We start from the raw sequence: 22,258 nt of genomic DNA, 5'->3' as shown, positions 1-22,258 counted from the left end.
ATAATAACTAGAAAGAATACTGAAAAAAGCTCCTTAATTATTGTATCTTCTTAAGAGTACTAACCAAAGTAAGTAACCATCATAGAGAGGAGCAACCAAAGAGGAAACAACAATCAAAGAGATGAACCAAACCAAAAAGAGAAACAACCAAACAATTTGAAGAGAGGGAATCCTATTTTTTTAGTTATAGAAAATCATTTGAAGTAGTTTTCAGATACTGTTTGTTTAGAATGTGTAACAAATGGATGAAAACTTCAAAAATTATTATATTTGTTTTTACAAAATAAGTTGTAACGAACAAGTTCTAGCACATAAATATCATTTTTTAACACAATGTATGTCCAGAAGTTGCTAAACTCGCATAACGTCGATTGGAAAAAATCATAAAAACAACAACAACTATTTTTTCTAAAAAAATGAAAACCAGTTGTTTTTTAACATTAATATTATGGCAAATTAAGGTATTGGAGCCTCCACTTTTAGTAGTAGCTTCATGAAGTGGTTATGCCAAAAAGGAAAGGATATTCCACTAGGCATACAAGATTTTCTCTGTATCCTTTTCATAAGATACAAATTAATTAAGTGATTGCAAGGCCAGCTTTAATTTTCATTTTCCATATGTTTTTACTTTTTCGTTTAGTAAAAACAAGTGTTTCACGTTTTCCCCATGGGGCACTGGTTAACATTCTCCTTTCCGGGTCTTGTTAATCGGTGCCCCCGGGGCACTGGTTAAGGAATCCAAAAGTAGAAAAATTATCTTGGAAATATAAACAATTACTTTTGAGCAACTAATTATTACACTACTTTTTAACAAAATCTTACTTCTTTTGGATGCTTAACCAATGCCCCAGGGGCACTGGTTAACATTCTCCTTTCCCCATATATCACAAAAGAAGTTTGGTTTTACCAAACCAATCTGTGGGACCTATCCGGAAGTTTTGAACATTCATTTTTAGCCATGAAACCAGGTCCCAAGAGAATAACATTTTTGGCTTAAAACCATTGTCGGAAGACGGATAACTGTTGCGAAGCGCCTTTATCATAAAAGAGGATCTTTTTCTTTAGAGAAAGAGGAGAAGCATCGTATTGAGGCGGAGTTCCTTTTTAACATCGGTGCAAATTTGAGTGCAACGAGTAATGATGACAAGAGAATTGCAATGATTGATAGACTCATTGATTTGGAGGAACAAGAAGTGGCAGAGAATGTCGCAATGGGGGATGTGGATGTGGGTAGATGATAGTGTGTTCTTTTAATAAGGGGCTTGGGGAGTAAAGTGAAGAGGTGGAAGGTGTTGGAGTTGGTTAGGAGGGAGAGGGTGGAGGTTTTGGCTTTACAAGAAACAAAACTAGAGTTGGTGATGGGTAACTTATGTGTTAAGCATTGGGGGGAGTTTAGAAGTGGAGTGGGCTTTTGTTTCTTTCGGTTTGTAAAGCGGTTGTTTGTTGACAATGTGGGCAAAGACGTATTCGGGGGTGCCATGGCTTCCCCAAAGTTTAAAAAAATTCATTTTTTTTTTGGTCAAGTAGGGTATAGAATTCATCTTTTTCAAGGTGAATAAGTGGGGTCGGGGTTCGAACCCCGGCCCCTGCATATAATAATGCATGTCCCTACCAATTGAGTTATGCTCGTGGGGAAAAAATCATTTATAATAGGTATATATATATATATATATATATATATATATATATATATATATATATATATACACACACACACATATATTAACGTTTGCAATGCAAATCATGTCTTTATACTCTAGCGAAGTAGTTAAGCACCTCACCTTCCCGTGTTAGGTCCTGTGTTTGATTCTTTCTTTGTTCATTTTTAGCTTTGACTTGTATTTTTTCAATTTTTTAAACAAAAAATGCAATGGAAACATTGTAAAATGCAAGTATCGAACCACGGTTAGGGGAGCAACATAAAAACAACCGAACCACTTGACTACAACTTTAATTGTAATTATTTTTGTCATAATATATATTTATATCTTGAAAATATGGGTATTTATAGAGACATCTCAGATCATTCACTAATTATCATTCGTTATGAGGAGTTTGATTGGGATCCAAAACCTTTTAGATTTAATAATTTATGGATCAAGAATAAGGATTTTAAGGAGGTTGTTATGGGGGCTTGGAGAAATTGTCCTTTGAATGGTTGAATGGGTGTCGTGTTGGAGGAAAAGTTGAAGGTGTTAAAGGGTTTTCTTAAGGGGTGGAATAGGGAAGTGTATGAAAATTTGGAGGAAAAATTAAAACTTAGATAAAGCTAGATGGAGTTTGGTTCTCGTCGCTTTATGTGGAGGAAAACTTGAGGCTTGTTAGATATTTTTCGGAAGATGAAATTAGGGAGCTGGTGGTTTTAGCATACTGAAATAAGAGTCTGGGTCCAGTTGGTTTCAATTTTGCTTTCTACAAAACTTTTTGGGAGAAAATCAAAGGGGAATCGTTGATCATGTTTGAACTATTTGCATGGTATGGAAAACCACCCAAGGGATTTACTTCCTATTTGATAGCTTTAATTCCAAACATGGTCAACCCTTTCTCCCTTAATAAATTATGACCTATCCCACTTTTGAGAAGTTTATAGAAGTTATTGCCAAAAGTTCTTGCCAGCCGTTTGAGATCGGTCATGGATTCTTAGTGGCAAACCAATCAGATTTCAAAAGAAGGAGGTGGATTTTTTGATTTTAAAAGTTGATTTTAAAAAGGCTTGTGACTCTGTATGTTGGAGTTGCTTGGAGTACATGTTGAAAATATTTGGTTTCAATGAAAAATGGTGTGCTTGGATGAAGGTGTGTGTGTTGGGGTACTTTAATTTATTAGTATTCGTCAATGGGAATCCAACAAAACAAATTAAGATTAAAAGAGGCCTTAAACAAGGCGACCTGCTAGCTCCTTTTCTTTTTCTATTGGTGACGGAGGGATTGGGTTCTCTAACGAAAGTTGAGGTGGAATTCCTTTTTTCCAAAGGCTTCATGGTTTGGGGGATCGGAGGTGGTAGTTTCTCATTTTCAATATGTGGATAATACTTTATTTATAGTTGAATCTTGTGTTGAGAATCTTTGAACAATGAAGGCGATTCTTAGATGGTTTGAGTTGATCTCTAGTTTGAAAGTGAACTTCTTCAAAAGTAGTATTTTGGCATTAATGTGGAATACTCATTCTTGAACTTCGAGGAAATCGTTTTACAATTCAAAGTGGGGTCTCTCCCTTTTCTTTATCTCAGTCTCTCAGTAGGTTCAAATCCTAGAAAGGTGTCAACTTGGGATTCAATGATAAAGGTTGTGGAGGGTATATTAAAATCTTGGAGGAATATATATGCGAGTTTTGGAAGACAGATGGTGATGATACTCTCGGTGTTAATTTCTATACCTATTTTTTATTTTTCTTTTTTCATGTTAATAGTGGTTGTGTAGGGAAAAAATTGGTTAAAATCCAAAGAGATTATGTGACTTTTTTTTTCCCATCCCTACTTATGAGGAACCAATATTTTTTTTCAAGTTTAGTTGTCTTTGATCATAAGTAGTTTTGTTTTTTAAGAAGATAAACTAACCCACCAAAACCAGTATCGGAGACAGGGGCGGTTCCCTTCCTTGGGATGAGGTAGCCATGGCTACCCCAAAAAAATTATTATTTTTGAATAGGTTGGTATGTTTTTATATTTAGCTACCCCAAATAAAAAATATTTAGCTACCCCAAACAAATTTATCTGTTAAAAATTAACATGAATAAAAAATTTAAGAAATTATTACGGAACTGATAAATTTATTTGTATTAGTTTAACACTTTCAGTCTATAGAACACTCTCGATTTTTAAGTTCCTAATATTTTATTTAATTTTAGTCCTTAATTTGCTTGCTGTTATCAAGATTAAATGACCAAAAACACTTATTGTTTAGGCAAAAAATTGAATAATTTTTTCGTAGTGCCTAAACCTAAAAAGTTATAATTTATTGGACTAAAATTAAATTTTTCTTTAAATTTAATACGTTGATTTTAAAAATATTTTATTTTTTCTTTAAATTTGGCCCCTGCGTAAAATTTATGCTAGCTTCGCCGCTGATCGGAGATAATTAAACTTGAGATCCTAAGAGAAGTACACTTTTAGGTTCCAAACTAACCTAAGTTGGTTGAACATAAGAATTTTCCAAAGTTAATATTGAATACCCGTACATATAAAGGGTGGTTTAATAATTGTTACACATAGAGGATTTATTTCACAAGACTACATTTTGAACTTATAACAGATTTTTCTCACTAACATATACCATTTCTTTTACAAATTTATGGCGATTTTTCATAAGCTACTTCAAGGAGTGTTTGAATTAAATTGTTTATCATTTTTTTTCTCTCAGAGTTACCCATACTATTTTAATGGAAAAAGTTTAATATTAGTTAAAAATATGTTATTGTCATTTAATATTTATCCACTATTCATCGTGAATTTTACTAAACACTACAAATTTAATTAGATAGATTATTCACTACCAAATAGCTTATTCGTTATACGCCATAAACTAATTCGATATCAACTAATTTATCAACTATCTACTACTATTTATTAAATAGAAAGACACACAAACACATCTAAAAAAATGGAAATGAAATGCTAGGAAATCTCTTTCAGTTTTTATTTTTTATTCTAAGAGATCTGTTTCAACTTAACTAGTGAACAAGAAATAGTGATCTAGTATCAACTCAATCCGGAATCCAAATAAAAGCTTAAACTTTGGAGAAAATCAACTTTATGATAGACCATCAAATATAATGCACGTCTTGTAATTCATACTCACCTTGATAATTCCACTACTACAAAATATAGATTTTACATCAAGGGGGTTTAACTTTTCACATCAGCACAAAAAAAATCTGAAAAGAAAGATACACACTATGAGTTTTTACATCAGTTGACATAAGCATCTGAGGGGAATTCCTAATAACATATAGCATTTACATCAGGGGATAACTGAAATGAAGGGAAAAACACGCGGTGGCATTTTTGCAATTTGTGTGAAAACTTTGTCTAAGTTTTTTCACATCAGTGATGAGAACTGATGTTATCCTTTTCTCTTTACCTTATCCCTTTCTCAAACGTAAAACGCATCCATAGAACAATGTTATCCATTCCTCTCACCGTCCAAAGCCACTCTCAATCGTAAACCTCTCACCACCGTCCAAAGCTCACTCACCGTCCAAAGCCAAAGCACACTTCATTCTCCGATCATCCATGGCGGCATCACGGCGGCTCCGGGACCTTCAATCCCAACCCGACAACAAGATCTGCGTCGATTGCTCTCAGAAGAATCCACAGTGGGCATCAGTCTCCTACGGCATCTTCATGCGCTTAGAATGCTCCGGCAAACACCGTGGTCTCGGATAACAACCCTAGATTCTCTCTTCAATGGCTTTCGCTTCTTTTCTCGTAAGAGTTCTCTTCGCCTCCGTTTTCATTCTCTCTGCTTACCAAGAGTTAGTTCTCCGTTTTCATTATTATTATTATTATTATAATTATTATTGTAATTGCTCAAAATTTAATTTTGTTTTCTTCTGAAATTCTTGTTGTATCGTTTGGATCTGTTTCGTTGATTCAGTAGATCTACGGATCTGTTTCGTTTTAATGCATTCAATATGTAACTGAAGGGTTGTGATATATTATTTATCTGTTTAACTTGTTTATTATTATGTGTTATGTGTTATTGTCAAGCTGGGAAATTAGCCGCAAAATTTTTAAAATTTAGAGCTAGTTTGGATAAGTTTTTTTCACAACCACTCATTGAAATCAAAAAGTTGAAATTATTTTATGATAATCAATTATTTTATGTTAATTATGAGTGTTCTAACTAATAGGCATAGCTTCTCTCATTAATTGAACTAAACTTTGGTACCTTAGTTATATTCATAAGCTCATTTATTTATTTAAATTATTATGCATAATTATTTATAATTTTTATACAGATTTATTTATTAGTTAGACACTAAATACTTATTATTAGTTATTTATTTTAGTTTAAAATCTTATTTAAGCTGGAAGCTAATCCAAACTGGACTTTAGATTTTATATCTTTCTTTGAGGGAGATGAATTTCTGATCGCCATTGTTCGTGGATTTTGATTTGTGATTGATGTGGAATGATGTGAACACTCTGGCCATGTTGCTAAATTGGTTTGCTTGAATTTAATAAGTTGTTTTAGAGATTTCTTTCTTGTACTTGTTGAGAAAGTTGCCGGTTATTGCTAGTGCTTGCTGACTGAGATCGCATTTGATCAGAAATTTGGAGCTGGAACTTATTTTCAGTTGACATGTGAATTATGGAAGAATTTATTTATTAATTGATTTTTTATGGCTTTTCTTTATTTTTCCCTCCCTCACAGATTTAATGACCATGGAGTTGGTGGGGGACTTGCAGCAAAAGCAATCAGACCGAAGTTTGATGCCTTCTTACACAAAGTAGATGCACAAGTTGGCTTCAATCTTCCAGAAATTGATGTTAGTCTCTCTTGTTCTCTTTCTCAGTATCAATAATGTCAGGAAAGTATGATTTAAATTTAAAATGCAAGGAAAAAGAAAGTTAAATTACAGTGAAGTGAAGTCTTACATGGACTTTGAGACTACTTAGGAGTTTCGTAATGATCATGCATTTTTCTGTTATCATCAACTATAGGGATGGCTGAAGTGAGAAGCCTGATTAATTGTAGACAAAAACCTACAAGAGTACTTAATACTCCCTCCATTTGTAAATACATGTTTGCAGTCAACCACTTCACACATGTCAATACAAAACTTTGACCATTATTATAATTACAAAGTTTTTTTCACAACCACTCATTCAAATGAAAAAGTTGAAATTATTTTATCATAATTATGACTGTTCTAACTAATAGGCATAGCTTCTCTCATTAATTGAACTAAACTAGTTGTTGATCATTAAGTTCAAGTTGATGTAGATCATTGTCAAAGAATGCAGTGCTGGCTAATATGGAGCTTGAGTTCCAAAGAAACAAGGAGAGGTTTTCTATTCTTAAATGGGGGTCCAATGCTTTCCGTAATATGCTCGTTATTCCTCCTGGTTCTGGTATAGTACACCAGGTAAGTTCAGAGTCAGTGTAATGCTTATTTTACTAATCACCGACTTATTTTTAAGTTGATGTAATGAGGAAAATCCCAAGGTGACATTTGAGGGAAATAATGAGGAAAACAAGGAAAGGAATGTTGTATTGTCCTTATTTGCTTCATAGGGCTGTTGAGCAATTGTGGCTTATTAAATTAAAAATACAACCACTCCTTTCTACAATTGTCTATCATAGTGGATCTCAATAAATACATGCATAATGTCTAAAGAATCATGTCTTAGCACTAATTGATCTTCTATTTGTAAGATCTTGAATCGTTTGTGAGGGACTTTTGCTTCGTGGCTGTCGCGTCGGCCGATGTGTGTTCTTCTGCACTAGGTGTTTTGTTTCTGTAATTTTTTTCCCTATGCTGTTACTTCAATTTTGGGTCTACCTTTTATTGTTTATTTTTAGCCATTTTGTGTGATAGGCTTTGTTCATTCAATTTTACTCTTTGCCTATCAGTCCATCGACCTCTTCTTTAGGACTTCTCATCAATAAACTGGGACCGTTTTTTTTATTGTGGTTTGGATTTTGAGATAATATTTTGACTATCACACGGGCTTTACATGTGTCTAAATGCGTTTCAGAACCTTCATTGTAGTCATCTTCAGGTACTTACTCTACTCTAATCTACTTTTTTTTTTGTTCATGTAGCTATTATCATTTTAAAGATTGAAGTTTTATGCTGGAAACTAATTGAAATTGAAGTCTTCAAATTTATGAGTAGTAGCTAGCCAGTTGCACACTGATTGACTGCATTGTTGAATAAACCCTATGACTTACTTTCATTGGTAGGATAAATAGAGGAGATTGTAGAGCTCTAATTTTGGACTTGGCCTAATTGATCTCATTCACTGGGAATTTGATAACATGAAACCTAGGTAAGTATTTAGTTTGTGGAATCATATTAAAGGAATTGGACCTGTCCATAAATATTAAATGATATGGTGTTTGAAGGATTATGTTTTGTGGCACTATGATTTTTATCTATATACTTGGTATGGATACTTAACACAATATGAGCAAGATATAAACAACTATAAAAGTACTTATGTAGGATGAGTATGAATCCTTTTTCAGTAATTTTTTGTTGCTTCATTTATATAGTTTGAAGATGCTGAAGTTTTCTTTTTCTGTACCAAACATTTACAGTCTTGAGATCTTGGCTTAAGAAGAATTGTCTACCTGGTAATGAAGTCTCCCTCTTCAAATGAGCTTACAAATTCTCATGCAGCTTATTTCGTAATAAAGGAACACATCTTTTTCTATGTAAGTGCTTTCTCCGCTTACTATTGAATAATGATATATAATGTGGTTTTTAATTATGGAGTCCATGCAGCAGAATTTTGTCATGGAATTAAGTTTGTCTTCACTTATTCATAACATGGTCTGCAATTAAGTTATTCCCTTTAGGTAAAATCTAAGTAGTGAAGTTGGAGCAATGTACTTGTTGTCATTCCAGTGACTTGAATATTAACTAATCGCCAAATTATGATATTTTTTGTTCTGTTTAGCTTATACTTTTGATTTACGTAACGTCGTTTAAAAGTTTAGTTATGAATTGGAATTTTGTTAGGAAAGTTGATTGACGTATAGCGTGACTGTTCTAGATATGTTTTGGTTATGAGTTAGAATATTGCTATCAAAGTTTCTGCATTGGAATATTCATAAAAAAACCTCTCCATTAGCATGGCAGGATGAGACTACAAAAAGTGCTGCTATAAAGTGTTATTTTTTGACCGAGTCCAATCAACCATTGGAATACTCTAAAAATAATAATTCTGCAAAGTGAAGAATTAAAGTGTTGATATAATATCATATAGTACATCATCAACTAAGTGATGTTGTATTAATTTTGACTGAGTCAAATCAACCAAAGTGTTGCTGCAATATTATCCAGTACACAGAAGGAATACTCTAAAAGTAATAATTCTGCACACATAGTGTCATTTTGTGTAGCTGAAACCATTTTCATTATATATAGTATGTGATATATGATCATGCTTTGCTGTCAAAAATTATAAATGAAACCTATATGTGGTCATATTAAGACTAAAGATACATCAATGTCACTTAGGTGAAGGAGGTGTCACTGCTACGGGCCAATGCTTATTAGTTCCATATCTGAGCTATTTTAATATGTCTTCTATATTACTCTGCAGTGATCGTAAGAAAATTAAGGACACAATTAAGAAGCATGGTCAACAAGTACTTGATCATGGTAATGGACACAACAATGAAATTCAGCATACTCCTGATGATGTTGACTTGGATGAGGATAAGCAACTGGTCCAAGACCCACAAGATCATCAAGCACCAAGTATGTTCTTTTCAGTTGACTGAGTTGTATAATTTTGATCCATAATAGCTAGAACTAGATATTTTGTTACCTTGTTATTGATTTTATATGAATTTGGGAATAAAAATGTTGGTTAGGTTGTAATTATGTAATTCTGCTGTGGCTATGCTTGATTGGAGTATATATATAATTTGATAAATATTATGCCCAAAGATGTTATAGCTTTACGTTGATATTATTATAATATAACTTCTTTGATTGTATTTATATATGCATGTACTTTTTTATATAAAAAATATTGATGTAGCATAAAAATATCCATAATTTTTTTTCTTATTTTTAATATAAAAGGAAAGAGGTCTCAAGCTGATCTGGCAAGTAGTTTAAAAAAAAGCATTTTTTTTTAATTTTTTTTGGATTTCACATCAGTGGGTAAAAGGACTGATGTGAAGTACACATGTTTAACTTCATTGTCTACCATAAAACTGATGTGAAAACCTGTTGTTAAATTTTAAAGAGAGAGTACCACATCAGTGCAATAAAGGCCTGATGTGGAAAAAAAGATTTCACATCAGTTCGTACCTGATGTAAAAAGGTGTGAACATACCACATCATATCACTTTACATCGGTTACAAACTGATGTAAAAAGTCATTTCCAACTGATGTAAAAAGTAATTTCTGTAGTAGTGTTCATTGCCACATAATTTAAAATACATAAAAGTCCTTCGTGGCTCGTTCTCTCCATCACCTTTATTATGATATTGAAAATAAAAATCTATGGAAAAGCCCATTCTTTTTTCTAATCCCTCTTTCTAAAAAGAAAAAATATATAAAAGTCTCATAATCCTTCAACCTGTCTCTAAGAAGGAGCACCCAAGTGGCCTTCTCTCTTTATTTCCCGCAACTTTGAACACTTTCACTAAAGAAAAAAGAAGAAAAAACAAAGTAGTAAAGAAAAACCATTGAGCAGTCACTTCACATAAATAGAGAGCCATAACAACAATATATAATACCCACCAACCAAACATTTCTTTCATCTTACATCCAAAACAAAATTTTCATATAAAAACGAGTTATCCTATTTTCTATATACAAAAATATCCCTTGCTAGCTTGAAGTTATACACAAAAATATCCTCATCTGTAACTCCAAACTCTTGAAGAATTATTTTCTCTTGAGTTACCCAACCAGTACATCATGAGGAGAATTTCAAAGAGTCAATTATCTCAATGTTTTCGCCCTGTTGTTGATCTAATTGAATCTAAAGTTGTTGCTCACCACTCAAAGAACAAACATACAGTTTTAAAAGTGATCAAAGCTATGGTGTTGGAAACTATATTGGTAAGTCTCTTAATATTTTTTTACGCAGTGTATGTGAATTGAATCCATTTCCTTTTTATAGCACAAAGTTTTTGATCATTAACTTTTAATATCTTCGTCTTGCAGAATAGAAGAGCTCGTCATAAAACTTGTTACGGCTTTGATTGTTTTGGTGTGTCAAAGCATAATTATTCGACATATAAGAAAGTAACCAACGCTACTCAATCGTCTTTGACAAGTTTATTTTCAGATAGTTCAAAGGTATCACAATCAAAGATCATGTCCACCAAAGGAAAACAAGAGAAAGATACTTGCCAAGGAAGCGCAATAATAGAGAAGCAAAAGAATTTTGAGTTTTATGCAATTTGTTTGGTTCTCATAAGCTTAGTATTTACAGTGTTTTTTGGGAAACTATTTGGAATTTTTTTGACATCGATATGGATCTTCATTTTCTCTCTTTGTAACTCAAACTATAGGTGCCGAAAGATGGTGCCATATGGTACAAGATACAGTGTAGTGTACAGTCCAAAGTATATAGATGTAAATGGTCATTATAGAAAGTATATAGAGAAATGATATTTGAACAACCATTTGGTACAACCTATTTGACAACCTTCTTTTTCTCTCTTTTCATTGGTCAAAAACAATGGAGAGAGAAAAAGGAAGAGAGAGAGAGTAAGAATATAATGTGAGTATGAGAGAGAGTTGTCTAAAAGTTGTCACAAAGTGTTGTACAAATATCATTTCTCTAATGAATATTATTTTGTTACGTGACAAATCTCTTCATTCTCTGTACTTCCCGAACAAAGCTTTATTAGCCACAGATGACAGTGAAGGAACAAGTCATTTTAGAGTATGTTATAAGGTTGGGAGAAACAGTTTCACATTTATGCCCTTTGCCTTTCCTTCGAATTGGATTTCCCGCAGTTACAGCATGTAACAGGACAATGTAACGGATCTAAGCAGTCAAATATTAAATCGGCGGACGAGATTGTTTTACCGCATGAAAATGAGTTTGAAATGTAAACATCTAATCTCAAATCAACAGTCTTGATCCGGCAACCGTGTGGGAATGCTATAGCAGCAAACAGTGAATTTGTATCATGGAATTTGTATATTGCTTTCTGACAATAGATTTAGGTATGTAACAAGTGTGGTTGTAGAAAAAGTTGTTGATAGCAGAGGTTCGGTTGTTTAGAAAATTTACTTCACAAAGATTTTTCATTTCATCGGTATTAAATACGTGTCTAAAAAATGATCTCTAAGCTAAAAAATCTTTAGCAATGCTTTTAAAAATATTATGGTTTGACACAAGGGATGATTATAAATCTTAAAAATCGTGTTGGGTCTAACGCAACTCTACAAAATCGGTATGTGAGGTGATGATTGTCCTTACTTATAAACACAAACACATGTTTAGGCCATATTTTATCTAATATGAGACTCTTTAACACACCCTTCACCTCCAACACAATTGATGTAGGAGGGTTTCATTAGTATTTTATTATTTCAGCTTAATTTTATTATATGTTTGTTTTGTTTTCAGTTTGTTATTTTCGAATTCGGCCCATTAGAGTTTTGTTATTTCCCTATTTAAGCTTAACAATTGTAGCCTTAGAGACAACTTTTATTCCTTCAATAATATTTTAGAGTGTTTTCTCAATTTCTGGTGGATTCCAGAATCCTATTTTCACAAGTTTATCGCTTGCAAACTTGTTTCTTTTCAATCTAGGATTAGTGTTTGCTAGCCTACGCTTCCAACTGCGTCAATCAATTGAAGTTTTATTTTAATATTGCCGCAATTCAACCAGTTTCAATTGTGGAATTCCCTTAAGATGATTCAAAAATGTAAATCCATGCATAAATTCGATTAAAATAGTTTAATTTAGAAGCTAAGAAATTTACTATTGTATGTTTCATACAGAATGAGGGTTGCCAATCCTAATATTCGCCATCTATAGATATAATGGATTTATGCAAATTAAATCAGACTATCGAATCATAAACTCAATAAAAAAAATTATTAGTTGAATCCAACAAAGAATAAGAGGTTCATCTTGGAACCCTAATTAAAGAAATTAGTTGCATATGGCAACCGACATCATTATAAAACAATAGAAAAACATACCCTAGAGACAACAAAAGGATAATGGATATCCTCTCCCTTGAAGCTCTGATGCTTGATCATTACCTTGTACTGCTAACCTTATGAATCAATCAAAGAGTGTGCAAGGGCCTTTATTTATAGTTCATCATTCCTTAGGGGTTTAGAGAAGAAAATTAGGTTTTTTCCACCAATCCAGCTTAAAAAAACAAGCAATCAAACACATTCTTCACGCAAGCCGTGTGCGGGGTACATGGTACCACCCACAGGGGTGCATGGGGCAGTAGGCAGAGCTGCTTCATGTGAAGGGTGAATGGGCCAGCAGCTCCATTGCGAATTTTGCAGTTTTCTTCCCTTTTTCGAGCGTTGTATTGTTTTGAAATGTCATGGAACTTGAAATGAGTTTTCTTCACTTTGTACTGTCTTCAAAGATCTTTTAAGAATTATTGATCTTCAATCTCCATATCCACAATCCTTCTCGTGATGTCTTGTTTTTCCGATTTACATGATTTCTCACTAAAAAGACTCAAAACACCTATGTAGTTGGATGATTTAGGATAAAAGTGAATTACGACGACTCGAATGAAAATAATACAAAACGTTCCTCAAATGTCCTCTTATTTTCTCTAAATTTCAAAAAACATAGACAAAAATATCATATGATGTTCATTAATCATCACAACCCAAAACTTTGAAGGTGAGAAAAACACAAGAAGGGTGGTTAAATTGTGTTAGTTTTTTCTTCTCCTAAAACTGAATTCACTGCTCAGAGTCTGATAGAGTTCAGAGTTTGATGCAATGTTCAGAGTCTAAATGCAACGGATAAGTAAAGAGAGAGTGAAAAGAAAGACACAAAGAAATTATACAGGTTCCTTCCACAATCCGGAAGTAGTCCTGTCCTCCATGCACTTCCAAGGAGAGTTCACTAAAATCAATATTTTATTACAATTTCTCAAGCACAAAAGCAAGAGACTACAAACTACTCAAGCACAAAAGCAAGAGATTTCCTATGCTCAAGCACAACTGCAAGAGACTTCCTATGCTCAAGCACAAAAGCAAGAGACTTCTAATCCAACATAATTACAAAGAAAATGTTTGAGGTTGAACACTTGATATACAATCAGTGGTGTTCATATAATACAAATCAGATACAGACTCTTAAGAGTCTAGAATTTCTAAGATATGAAATTTGTTAAGAAATTCTAAGTGAACTTTGATGTGAAACAATTTCAGCAGAGTTGTGGCACTTGTAAAATTGTTGTGAGTCTCTTACAATCTTCAAGTCTTCACTCCTTTATATAGAGGTGTGAAAGAGACGTTGTTGATTACCAGCACATCAAAAATTGTATGGGATCTCTAACAGAATCATCACTGGCCGTCAGATCCAAGATCTGGCGGCCTAGATCTGAAGGTACATGAAGATACCATGGATCAGCATGCGTGGAATTATCATAAAAAAAGAGTACTATAAATAGGAAATTTAACAAAAAAACAACATAAAACAAAAATACTTCTCTCTCTAACTTAAGTTAGAGAGAGAAGCTCTGCAACTCTCTCTATCTTCTCCGATCTAGTCCTTCACTCCGGCGTGGTGTGTTTTTCCCTCCTTCAGAATTCACTCAACATGTTCAAATATCCACCTGGTTTCTAAATAATTTCATGATAAATAAACAGGATAAAAGAAAACACTGGTAAAAAAGTTGTACTACACTACCATTATACAAAATTCATTATACTCTATCAAACAAATACACTAAAATGTACACGGTAACAATAACATTATAGATTGTACCAAAAAAAAAAAAAAATAATAACATTAAAGACACATAATCCTAACAGATATGCTAGACTCAGATACAATTATTGAGAAACAATAAACCCCAAAATAATTAGTATATAAATTAACCAAAAATTAGGCAACCTTTGTTTAATAAGAGTAAAAAAAAAAAAATTACAATTAAAAACGATAATGATTTTTTTAATAAGTAAATATTAATGCAATATATGATATCACATCATCATTACAAATAACGAATTAATTTCATAACTCAAAGTAATATATGTTGACTTCTTTTAGCCCTACAAATATCTTAATAAGAAAATAAAATAAATATATTTTTTCTCAATATCCAATAAATTGATTCAAGAACATATTATTAGACTCGGCCTAGATGTCCCAACATTAAAGCATATAACCTAATCTAAACACAAACAGTTGTCAAAACAACTTTTGAGAACAATATAACATAGATGACAATAATTCTCCACTTCACTATCATGATCAAACACCTTGATATTACTCCTTTATCTCGTCGTGAGAGAATCCTACATGAATTGCAGACAACAAAAACATGTAGAAAACAAGGGGTGAGATATGTTATACTTGACTCAAAGTTGTACCATAGTACCAATGCATAGAAACAAACACACAAATATACATTTATAACTTCAAATCGTCAAAGGAAAACATATACATGCTGCAATTTCAAAACAATTGATGGCAAAAAACCGTCTATAATTATTGATACAGAGTGTTAGACTGTGGGTAACTATTGACGACAAAAAACCGTCTATAATTATTGATGGCTAAGCCGTGGGTAGCAATTTCAAAAAAATCACATTGAGCTTTTAACCTTACAGATGGTTTAGCCGTGGGTAATCTGTCACTAATCAAAAAAATTATCCACGGGTAATGACAGATTTTCTTGTAGTGATATCCCTATACAAGGGATATATATATATATATCAAATAGATTATTCTACGCATCTACTCTATATACATGCTGCAATTACAACTCATACACAAAAAAGTAGACTTGGAGGACAGGGAAAGTCAAAACAGAACATTGTGCAAATAATGTGGCTACTTAGTGGTGTTTGTGAGTCGAATATCCATGACTCAAAGAGATTAATTTTGCATTGATGGTATGACATTATCATGTGTGTTGGCGCATGATGAGGTTTACTTTTGGCCCCATACTTTATAAATAATTTTATTATCTATTATTATTATTACTATTCTGCATGTGGTTAGATAACACGAGAGTGTGTTATTTTAGCCCAAATATAACACTTTGATTGACTATTAATATCTAGAATCTATTAAGCAAACGTCATTAGTGAGATAATTTAAGATGGTGGACTATAATCAATGTTAGCTTTTAGTTTAGGATACATCATATACCTATGATATATTTGAATGGAACATTAATTAGGATGTATGTTATCATTGTGTGGAGTATGTGTGATTTTTTATTTGTGGTGTATTATTTATGTTATTTACTTAGGTTTCACCTTTGGATGTTTGACATACTAGACTCTTACTAGGATGATATAATTAGGTGGTTAGAGGATAAGTGTATGAAGAAATATAAAACTCAATTATAATTTTCTTATATTATGTATCAAGAAATTAGGTTGTACTTATACCTAAACATTTTAAGGTCATTCATAAGGAAGAAAAGATAGCAACTGTTTCGTAATCAATTTAACATGTTTGGGCTTCAAATTTGTTGGAGTAGCGCTCTGTGATAGTGTTTTAATTTAATTAATATATCTAATTTTCATTCGACAAATTATAATAGGACGACATTATAACAAGAAAAAGAAAATAAAAGGATTGGGCATAACAGATACATATTTTTACCTTTGGATAAGCTCACACAATCACCACCAACACACTTCATAAGATGTTTATTATTTGGAAATAGTTCATGGCAATCAGTATGAGTAGCACACTTTTCCTTTTTTTTATACAATGTAGAAAAATGTTCTGTAATGTAAATAAAGAAAAAATAAATATTATTAAAAGGAGTAAAATATTCTCTATAAGATAAATAATATATATGACACCGAGCTTACTTTCAGCAGGTACCAAAACAAGCAATAAGAAGACAAATAGAATCACAATATCAACAAACTTGAGAATTTTAGCCATTTTTTTCACCTTTTCATATACCAAATTGAGAATGGATTGAACACTTTATATATTAAAAAACCTCATGGAATGTTTACGTCAATTAAATATTTTTTTAAATTTTTATTGTCGCAATAAATTCTTCATCAAATTTAAAATAATTATTAGATGTCACTAAAGTACATTTATGTATCATGTTTGTCTCTTTAGCTCAAAGAACATACCGTACATAAATATATTGATTGTAATTATAGATTCGGTTTACCAACCTTTCATTATATTTTATTTATGATATAGCTTTTCATAATAGAGAGAGGAGGAGGAGCAAGAGGACACACACACACATATGTATATATATGTGTGTGTGGGTTTTGCTAGAAGACACACACCTTGAAGTGTGGGTTGCTAAAAGACACCTTCATAAAAACTAAATGGTTTCTTCCAGCAACTCCTATAGGAATTTGCTAAAAGACACTCATACCTCAAGGTGTGATTATACATTTTTTAGTTATAACTTGCTAAAAAACACCTTCATAAAAATCAGTGGGTGTCATCTAGGAAAACCCTATATTTTACTACAAAAAATAATATATATTTGTCTGCCATAATATTTTCACCATCAAAATGACTTTCCCAATTGTGCGATAAAATTTTGTTGTGTTATATATAAAAAAATAATGTAATCCTTTTTAGTTATAATATATGCATTTATTTTTTATTTTTTAATCATACTTGGTGATTTTTAATTAAATAAAAATTCTAATTATTAATATAACAAAAATGAAAATCAAAATTAATGGTTAATTTTTTTATTAATTTTATGTTGACCAAATTTAATGGTTAGTCTTTATTAATTATAATCTAATCACCATTATTAATATCTTGTTAATAACGGGGAGGAAAAAATAACAGGGAGGGTGTAAGACCGAAGGGTAGGAATGGTGGGGAGAAGGAGGGTGTTGTGAAGGAGGTGAGGGTGGGAGAGGTTGTGGTGAGGATGGGGGGAGCGGAGAAGTCAAGGGTGGAGGGTCGAGAAGTAAGAGGGGGTGAGGATGTGGTAAAGGGGACAGTCTTGATTGGCGTTAGCATGGACAAGCAACCGGTTGCTAAGCGGTTGGTGAGAATGTATCGGTCTCGAGAGGAGGACTTGAAGTGGGCTCAAAGAGGTTTGGTTGGTACGGTAATAAGTGGGGAATCAATTCCGCTAATTCAAAATAGGGTGGAAGACGGAGGTTTTAAGGATTTAGATTTTATTCCTATTGGAGCAGATAAGGTGTTCATTCATTCGTTATCAAGGGCGAACATGTCTGACATTGTGGGAATACAAAGGAATTTTTTAATTTAATTTTTTCACACTGGGAATGTTGGAATAGGAGGCGATACCTTTTCAGAGGGGTGCCTGGCTTCGTGTGTATGGGATTCTGATACATGCGTGGAATGAAGATTTCTTCAAGTTATGTGTTCTTGATTATGGTAGATACCTAAGGTTCGATAATTGTTCTTTGAGCTGAGAAAGATTTGACTATGCTAGATCTTAATATCAAAACCGTCATTAGAAGTGGTTAATGTGACTGAAAAAATTCTAGTGGACGGGGTAATGTTGGAAATAAAAATCATCGAGGAATGGGGTTTCAACATGGGGGAGGATGCCTATTTGTTTGAAGAGGAGGAGAAATCAGTAGTGTCATGTCCGGAGGATGTTGAGATACTTGACGATATGGAAACTAATCATAATGTGGATGTGCTGGTTGATAAGATTGCTAGAGATTTAGAAGAAGCAGCAGTTACTGACGGGCAATCTGATAACAATGACCGATGCGAGATGGTGGACTTGGAGACTACTGTGCCTGTTAAGGAACGTGCTTTTGATGTTCTTCGGCAGGGTATTTCGGATAGTCCCAAGAAAGCTATTCAGGAAGACGTTTTTGTATCTAATGAACCAGTCTTGGAAAATGGTTGTGTCAATTTTGGAACGGGAAATGGCTACACGGCTCAGGTTCCCTTGTCCGGGTTGCCTGGAGACGGTGTGGGTCCTACTTCAGTTGATGCAGAACCGACGATGTTACATAAGAAGCGAAGGGTGAAACTGCAGTCATGTTCCCAAAAAGAGGCTCAGTCTTCACGATCAGGTCGTTGGAGTGTGGAGTGGTTACATAGTGTTCAACAGGGTGATGTGGATCTTATTTCATCTAAAAAGAAGAGATTGAGGAAGGTTCTAAAGGGTGATGAGGGTAACAACAGGCGAAACACTCTTCATGCTAGTAGAAAGAAAACGGGGGGGGGGGGGGGGGGTGTTATGACTGTAACACCCCTTTTTCCCAACATATAAATAATACATAAAAATCAGAGTATTCAACTTAAACAGGATGTCACACTTCTTTAAAAGATAAATATAGTAAAATTACTATTTATTTAAACATCTTTTATCAATAATTCAAATTACATCGCAGCGTAAAAAAAACATTTCATTATTCAACAAAATGACACTACGGCCTCAACATAAACAACTTCTTAAAAATTCCATTTCAATGGTTCATCAACATAATTCATAGTAATACGTAACAAATGGAAAACAATGCAAATATCCCCATCCCGTTACGTATCAGAGCGACCCTAAAACGACATGTGAGAGAGTCAACTCACATCAGCAGTTAATCCTGGTTATCTGCACGTTATCCACATAGAGGCAACATTCAAACAGAAGGGGTGAGATTCACATTCAATAATAATAAGCATTTAATTCATCAACAGAATTTAACAACATAAACAACAACAATTAAACAATGTTAATGCTTCTCATAATTTCTCAAAAACAACTCATTAATTATTTCAACAACTTGACGACACGACGACAACACCAACAACTCGACATCAACGACAATGCAACAACAACAACATCAACTTGACAATGCACCATGCATGTGGTACCAATCAGGGCATCAATCCCCCAAATTATAGAGCATATACTCTCAACTTATAGAGCATAGGCTCTCAACATGGTATGAATGATCAAGCATTCAACAGGGCATCAAGCCCCCAACTTTATATGAATGATTATACATTCAACAGGGCATCAAGCCCCCAACTTTAATGATTATGCATGGACTCAGCAACAAATGCAACAACAACCAGCAACTTCAACAACATCGAAAACAACTTACAACTTTAACGACGTTGACAACAACAGCGGCAACAACAACAACAACGACGACTTCGCATCATAATATCATAATTCATCAATCAAAGATATTCACATCAAACAAAGTTAGATTCATCACAACATAGGTTAAATACTCTTAAACACCTCAATTGAACTCATAGTACACAAGCCTTGAAGTTTGGAGACAATCCATAAGTTTTAGTTTAACTTAGAAATAATTATGCTGGATTTTCATAAAGTTTTACTAAGACCCATTTGAAGTATTTTCATCATAACTCAAAATATTAAAATCATTTTTGATCCAAACCAAATCCATTATAAAGCTAACAAAATTATCTAAAACTTTCATGTTTACACCAAAGGCCAATTCAAAACAGAAATGGGTGAAAAAGCACAAAAACGCCGCGAAAACCGAAGTCCTGACAGCACGCAGACGAAGGCACAACAAAGCAGTCACCCATGAGGGGCTGTTTTGCTGCGCCCAGGCGCTGGCAATCTGCACCCAGGCGTGGGCAGACAGTAGCCAGTGACCTGCGCTGCAGTTCTGTGCAGTCCTTTTTTTTTTCCGTTAACCCGATTCCAATTATGTTTTCGCCTACGCGCTCTATTCAATAAATCCTATCATATTTTACTGAAAAATCATATTTTCAAATCTCCAAAACAGCTTATCCCAGAATCACTTATTTCCAAAAAACACTTAAAATCACTTTTACTCAAAATCCCAATTTTGAATACCCTAAGCCCAAATTTGGTCCCAATGTTTGTTTAAACGTTTCTAAGCATGAAAAGACACTCAATCCATATGAAACTTGAACCAAAACATCCTTTCAACAAAAATCACCATTTGACCCATTTTTCATGAAAACCTTCAAGAACAACACAAATTCATAGCAAGCTCTATGATTATGATTACCCATGGCATCAATCATCAACAATAACATCTCATAACAACAACAGCAGCAGTTAATCATGAATTCATTGAATTATCTACTTTTTCATCAATCAATTCCAAATCAAAACCTAATTCCCAAATTCACAAACAATAACATGCTAAACTCAATTTCAGAATTATACAACCTAAAATTAGAGAAAGTTAATCCCACCCTTACCTTAGATTTGTTGATTACAAGGTTCTACAAGCTTTCTCTTCTCTGACTCTTCTCTTCTCTTGGTTCCTCCATTTTCTCCGAAAAACTTGTTTTACGTGAAAAACTCTCTGACTCTTAGTTTTTCATATTCTTATTTCCTTAACCAATTCTCTTAATTCTACTTTAATTCCACTAAACTCCTCTAAATTCTAATTCAGCCCTTCAAGTCTAATTATTCTATTTTTAATCATATTCTACTAAATAATAAAATAAAGCCATTTAACAAAATAACAGCATACCACGTAATCAATTAAATCATATAATTAGACTTTAAACCCAATAAAATAATTAAATAGATAAATAGGGCGTTACAACGACATCCTGATCTTACTCTAAAGAAAGTGGCAAGGCTACCAAGCAAAGACCAAGTGGCGGTTATGAAGGTGTTGAAAAATTCTTATGTGATGAAAGCATTAAAACAAAAAATTAGAAAATGACAACGTCTCAGAGAGAAAGTAAAAAAATCTGTGGAAGTGGCTACTGTTGGTTCTTCTAATGAATCTTTTTCCTCGACATCAGTGAATAATGACTGGACGAATTGGGTGGTGTTACGTGGGAGTGAGAAGGCGGCAGTTATTGATGTGGAGGGTATAGGGAAGGATATTGGGGTGTCTTTCCCAGGTGATACTAACAATATGTTTAATGTGTTGTCTCGTCCTAAACATGCTCCAAAAGGGCCGGTGTTGACGTTGGCAGATGAAGTAGGAGGCGTGGTTGGGGGAGTAGATTTCGTGTATTGGTGATGGGGGAGGAGCGGGGCAGATGTGTGTCATGAAGTTAGTATCTTGGAATGTGCGGGTGTTAGGGGGGTTGGAGAAGAGGAGGGAAGTGCGGTTGTTGGTGGCGGAAAAACGACCTTATATTCTTTGTCTGCAAGAAACAAAGTTATCAGTCTGTGATGATTCAATGTGTTTATCTTTATGGGGTAATGCACATCATGCTTATTCTTTTTGTCCGTCAGTGGGGGCTTCAGGTGGGTTGCTGACGATGTGGGATTCTTCGGAGGTGGAGGTGTGGTCGTTAGTGAGTCAGGATCAAGCTTTCATTATTCATGGAAGGTTTATCAAGACAACTGAAGGGTTCTATTTAATCAATGTGTATGCTCCTTGTGATGCTCGAGCAAAGCAAGAGTTGTGGGTCTATTTGTCTACTCGGTTACTTCGTTTGAGAGGCCATAAGGTGTGTGTTGCGGGGA

The 22,258-nt window shown here is 33.6% G+C and overlaps 1 protein-coding gene and 3 long non-coding RNA genes across 8 annotated transcripts; 2 read left to right on the top strand and 2 right to left on the bottom strand.

Annotated features, from left to right (window-relative positions):
- The first annotated feature begins 4,818 nt into the window (after positions 1–4,818).
- On the top strand, positions 4,819–9,683 carry LOC146929601 (uncharacterized). 5 transcript variants are annotated; one of them, XR_015006088.1, is made up of 6 exons: positions 4,823–5,425; positions 6,375–6,489; positions 6,933–7,726; positions 7,911–7,996; positions 8,268–8,384; positions 9,278–9,683. It is a non-coding gene; the product is annotated as an uncharacterized LOC146929601 (long non-coding RNA). The 5 variants fall into 5 exon arrangements; XR_015006089.1 differs by having other exon boundaries at positions 4,825–5,425; positions 6,933–7,089; positions 7,578–7,996; XR_015006087.1 differs by having other exon boundaries at positions 4,819–5,472; positions 6,933–7,996.
- A 437-nt stretch (positions 9,684–10,120) lies between these two features.
- Positions 10,121–11,625, top strand: LOC146929600 (uncharacterized). Its single transcript, XM_085701432.1, has 2 exons — positions 10,121–10,756; positions 10,862–11,625. The coding sequence occupies exons 1-2, from the start codon at positions 10,613–10,615 to the stop codon at positions 11,309–11,311; spliced, it is 594 nt and encodes a 197-aa protein (XP_085557558.1). The 5' UTR covers positions 10,121–10,612; the 3' UTR covers positions 11,312–11,625.
- A 3,235-nt stretch (positions 11,626–14,860) lies between these two features.
- Positions 14,861–16,826, bottom strand: LOC146929599 (uncharacterized). Its single transcript, XR_015006082.1, has 3 exons — positions 16,701–16,826; positions 16,486–16,611; positions 14,861–15,164 (listed from the first exon to the last, which is right to left on the bottom strand). It is a non-coding gene; the product is annotated as an uncharacterized LOC146929599 (long non-coding RNA).
- A 2,286-nt stretch (positions 16,827–19,112) lies between these two features.
- LOC146929598 (uncharacterized) lies at positions 19,113–21,120 on the bottom strand. The gene is made up of 2 exons (XR_015008279.1): positions 21,025–21,120; positions 19,113–19,420 (listed from the first exon to the last, which is right to left on the bottom strand). It is a non-coding gene; the product is annotated as an uncharacterized LOC146929598 (long non-coding RNA).
- Positions 21,121–22,258: the final 1,138 nt, after the last annotated feature.

This window comes from Medicago sativa, chromosome 4 (assembly GCF_051527215.1).
Source record: "Medicago sativa cultivar Bolivia chromosome 4, Bolivia_mono, whole genome shotgun sequence".
Taxonomy (NCBI): Eukaryota; Viridiplantae; Streptophyta; class Magnoliopsida; order Fabales; family Fabaceae; genus Medicago; species Medicago sativa.
The sequence above is the reverse complement of the archived record's forward strand: the minus strand, read 5'-3'. Positions and strand labels throughout refer to the sequence as shown.

Bases quoted from the DNA above. Each gene is read 5' to 3' on its own strand.
- LOC146929600 (XM_085701432.1), top strand. From the start codon at position 10,613: ATGAGGAGAATTTCAAAGAGTCAATTATCTCAATGTTTTCGCCCTGTT. The intron at 10,757-10,861 runs GTAAGTCTCTTA...TTCGTCTTGCAG, and splicing joins TGGTGTTGGAAACTATATTG to AATAGAAGAGCTCGTCATAA.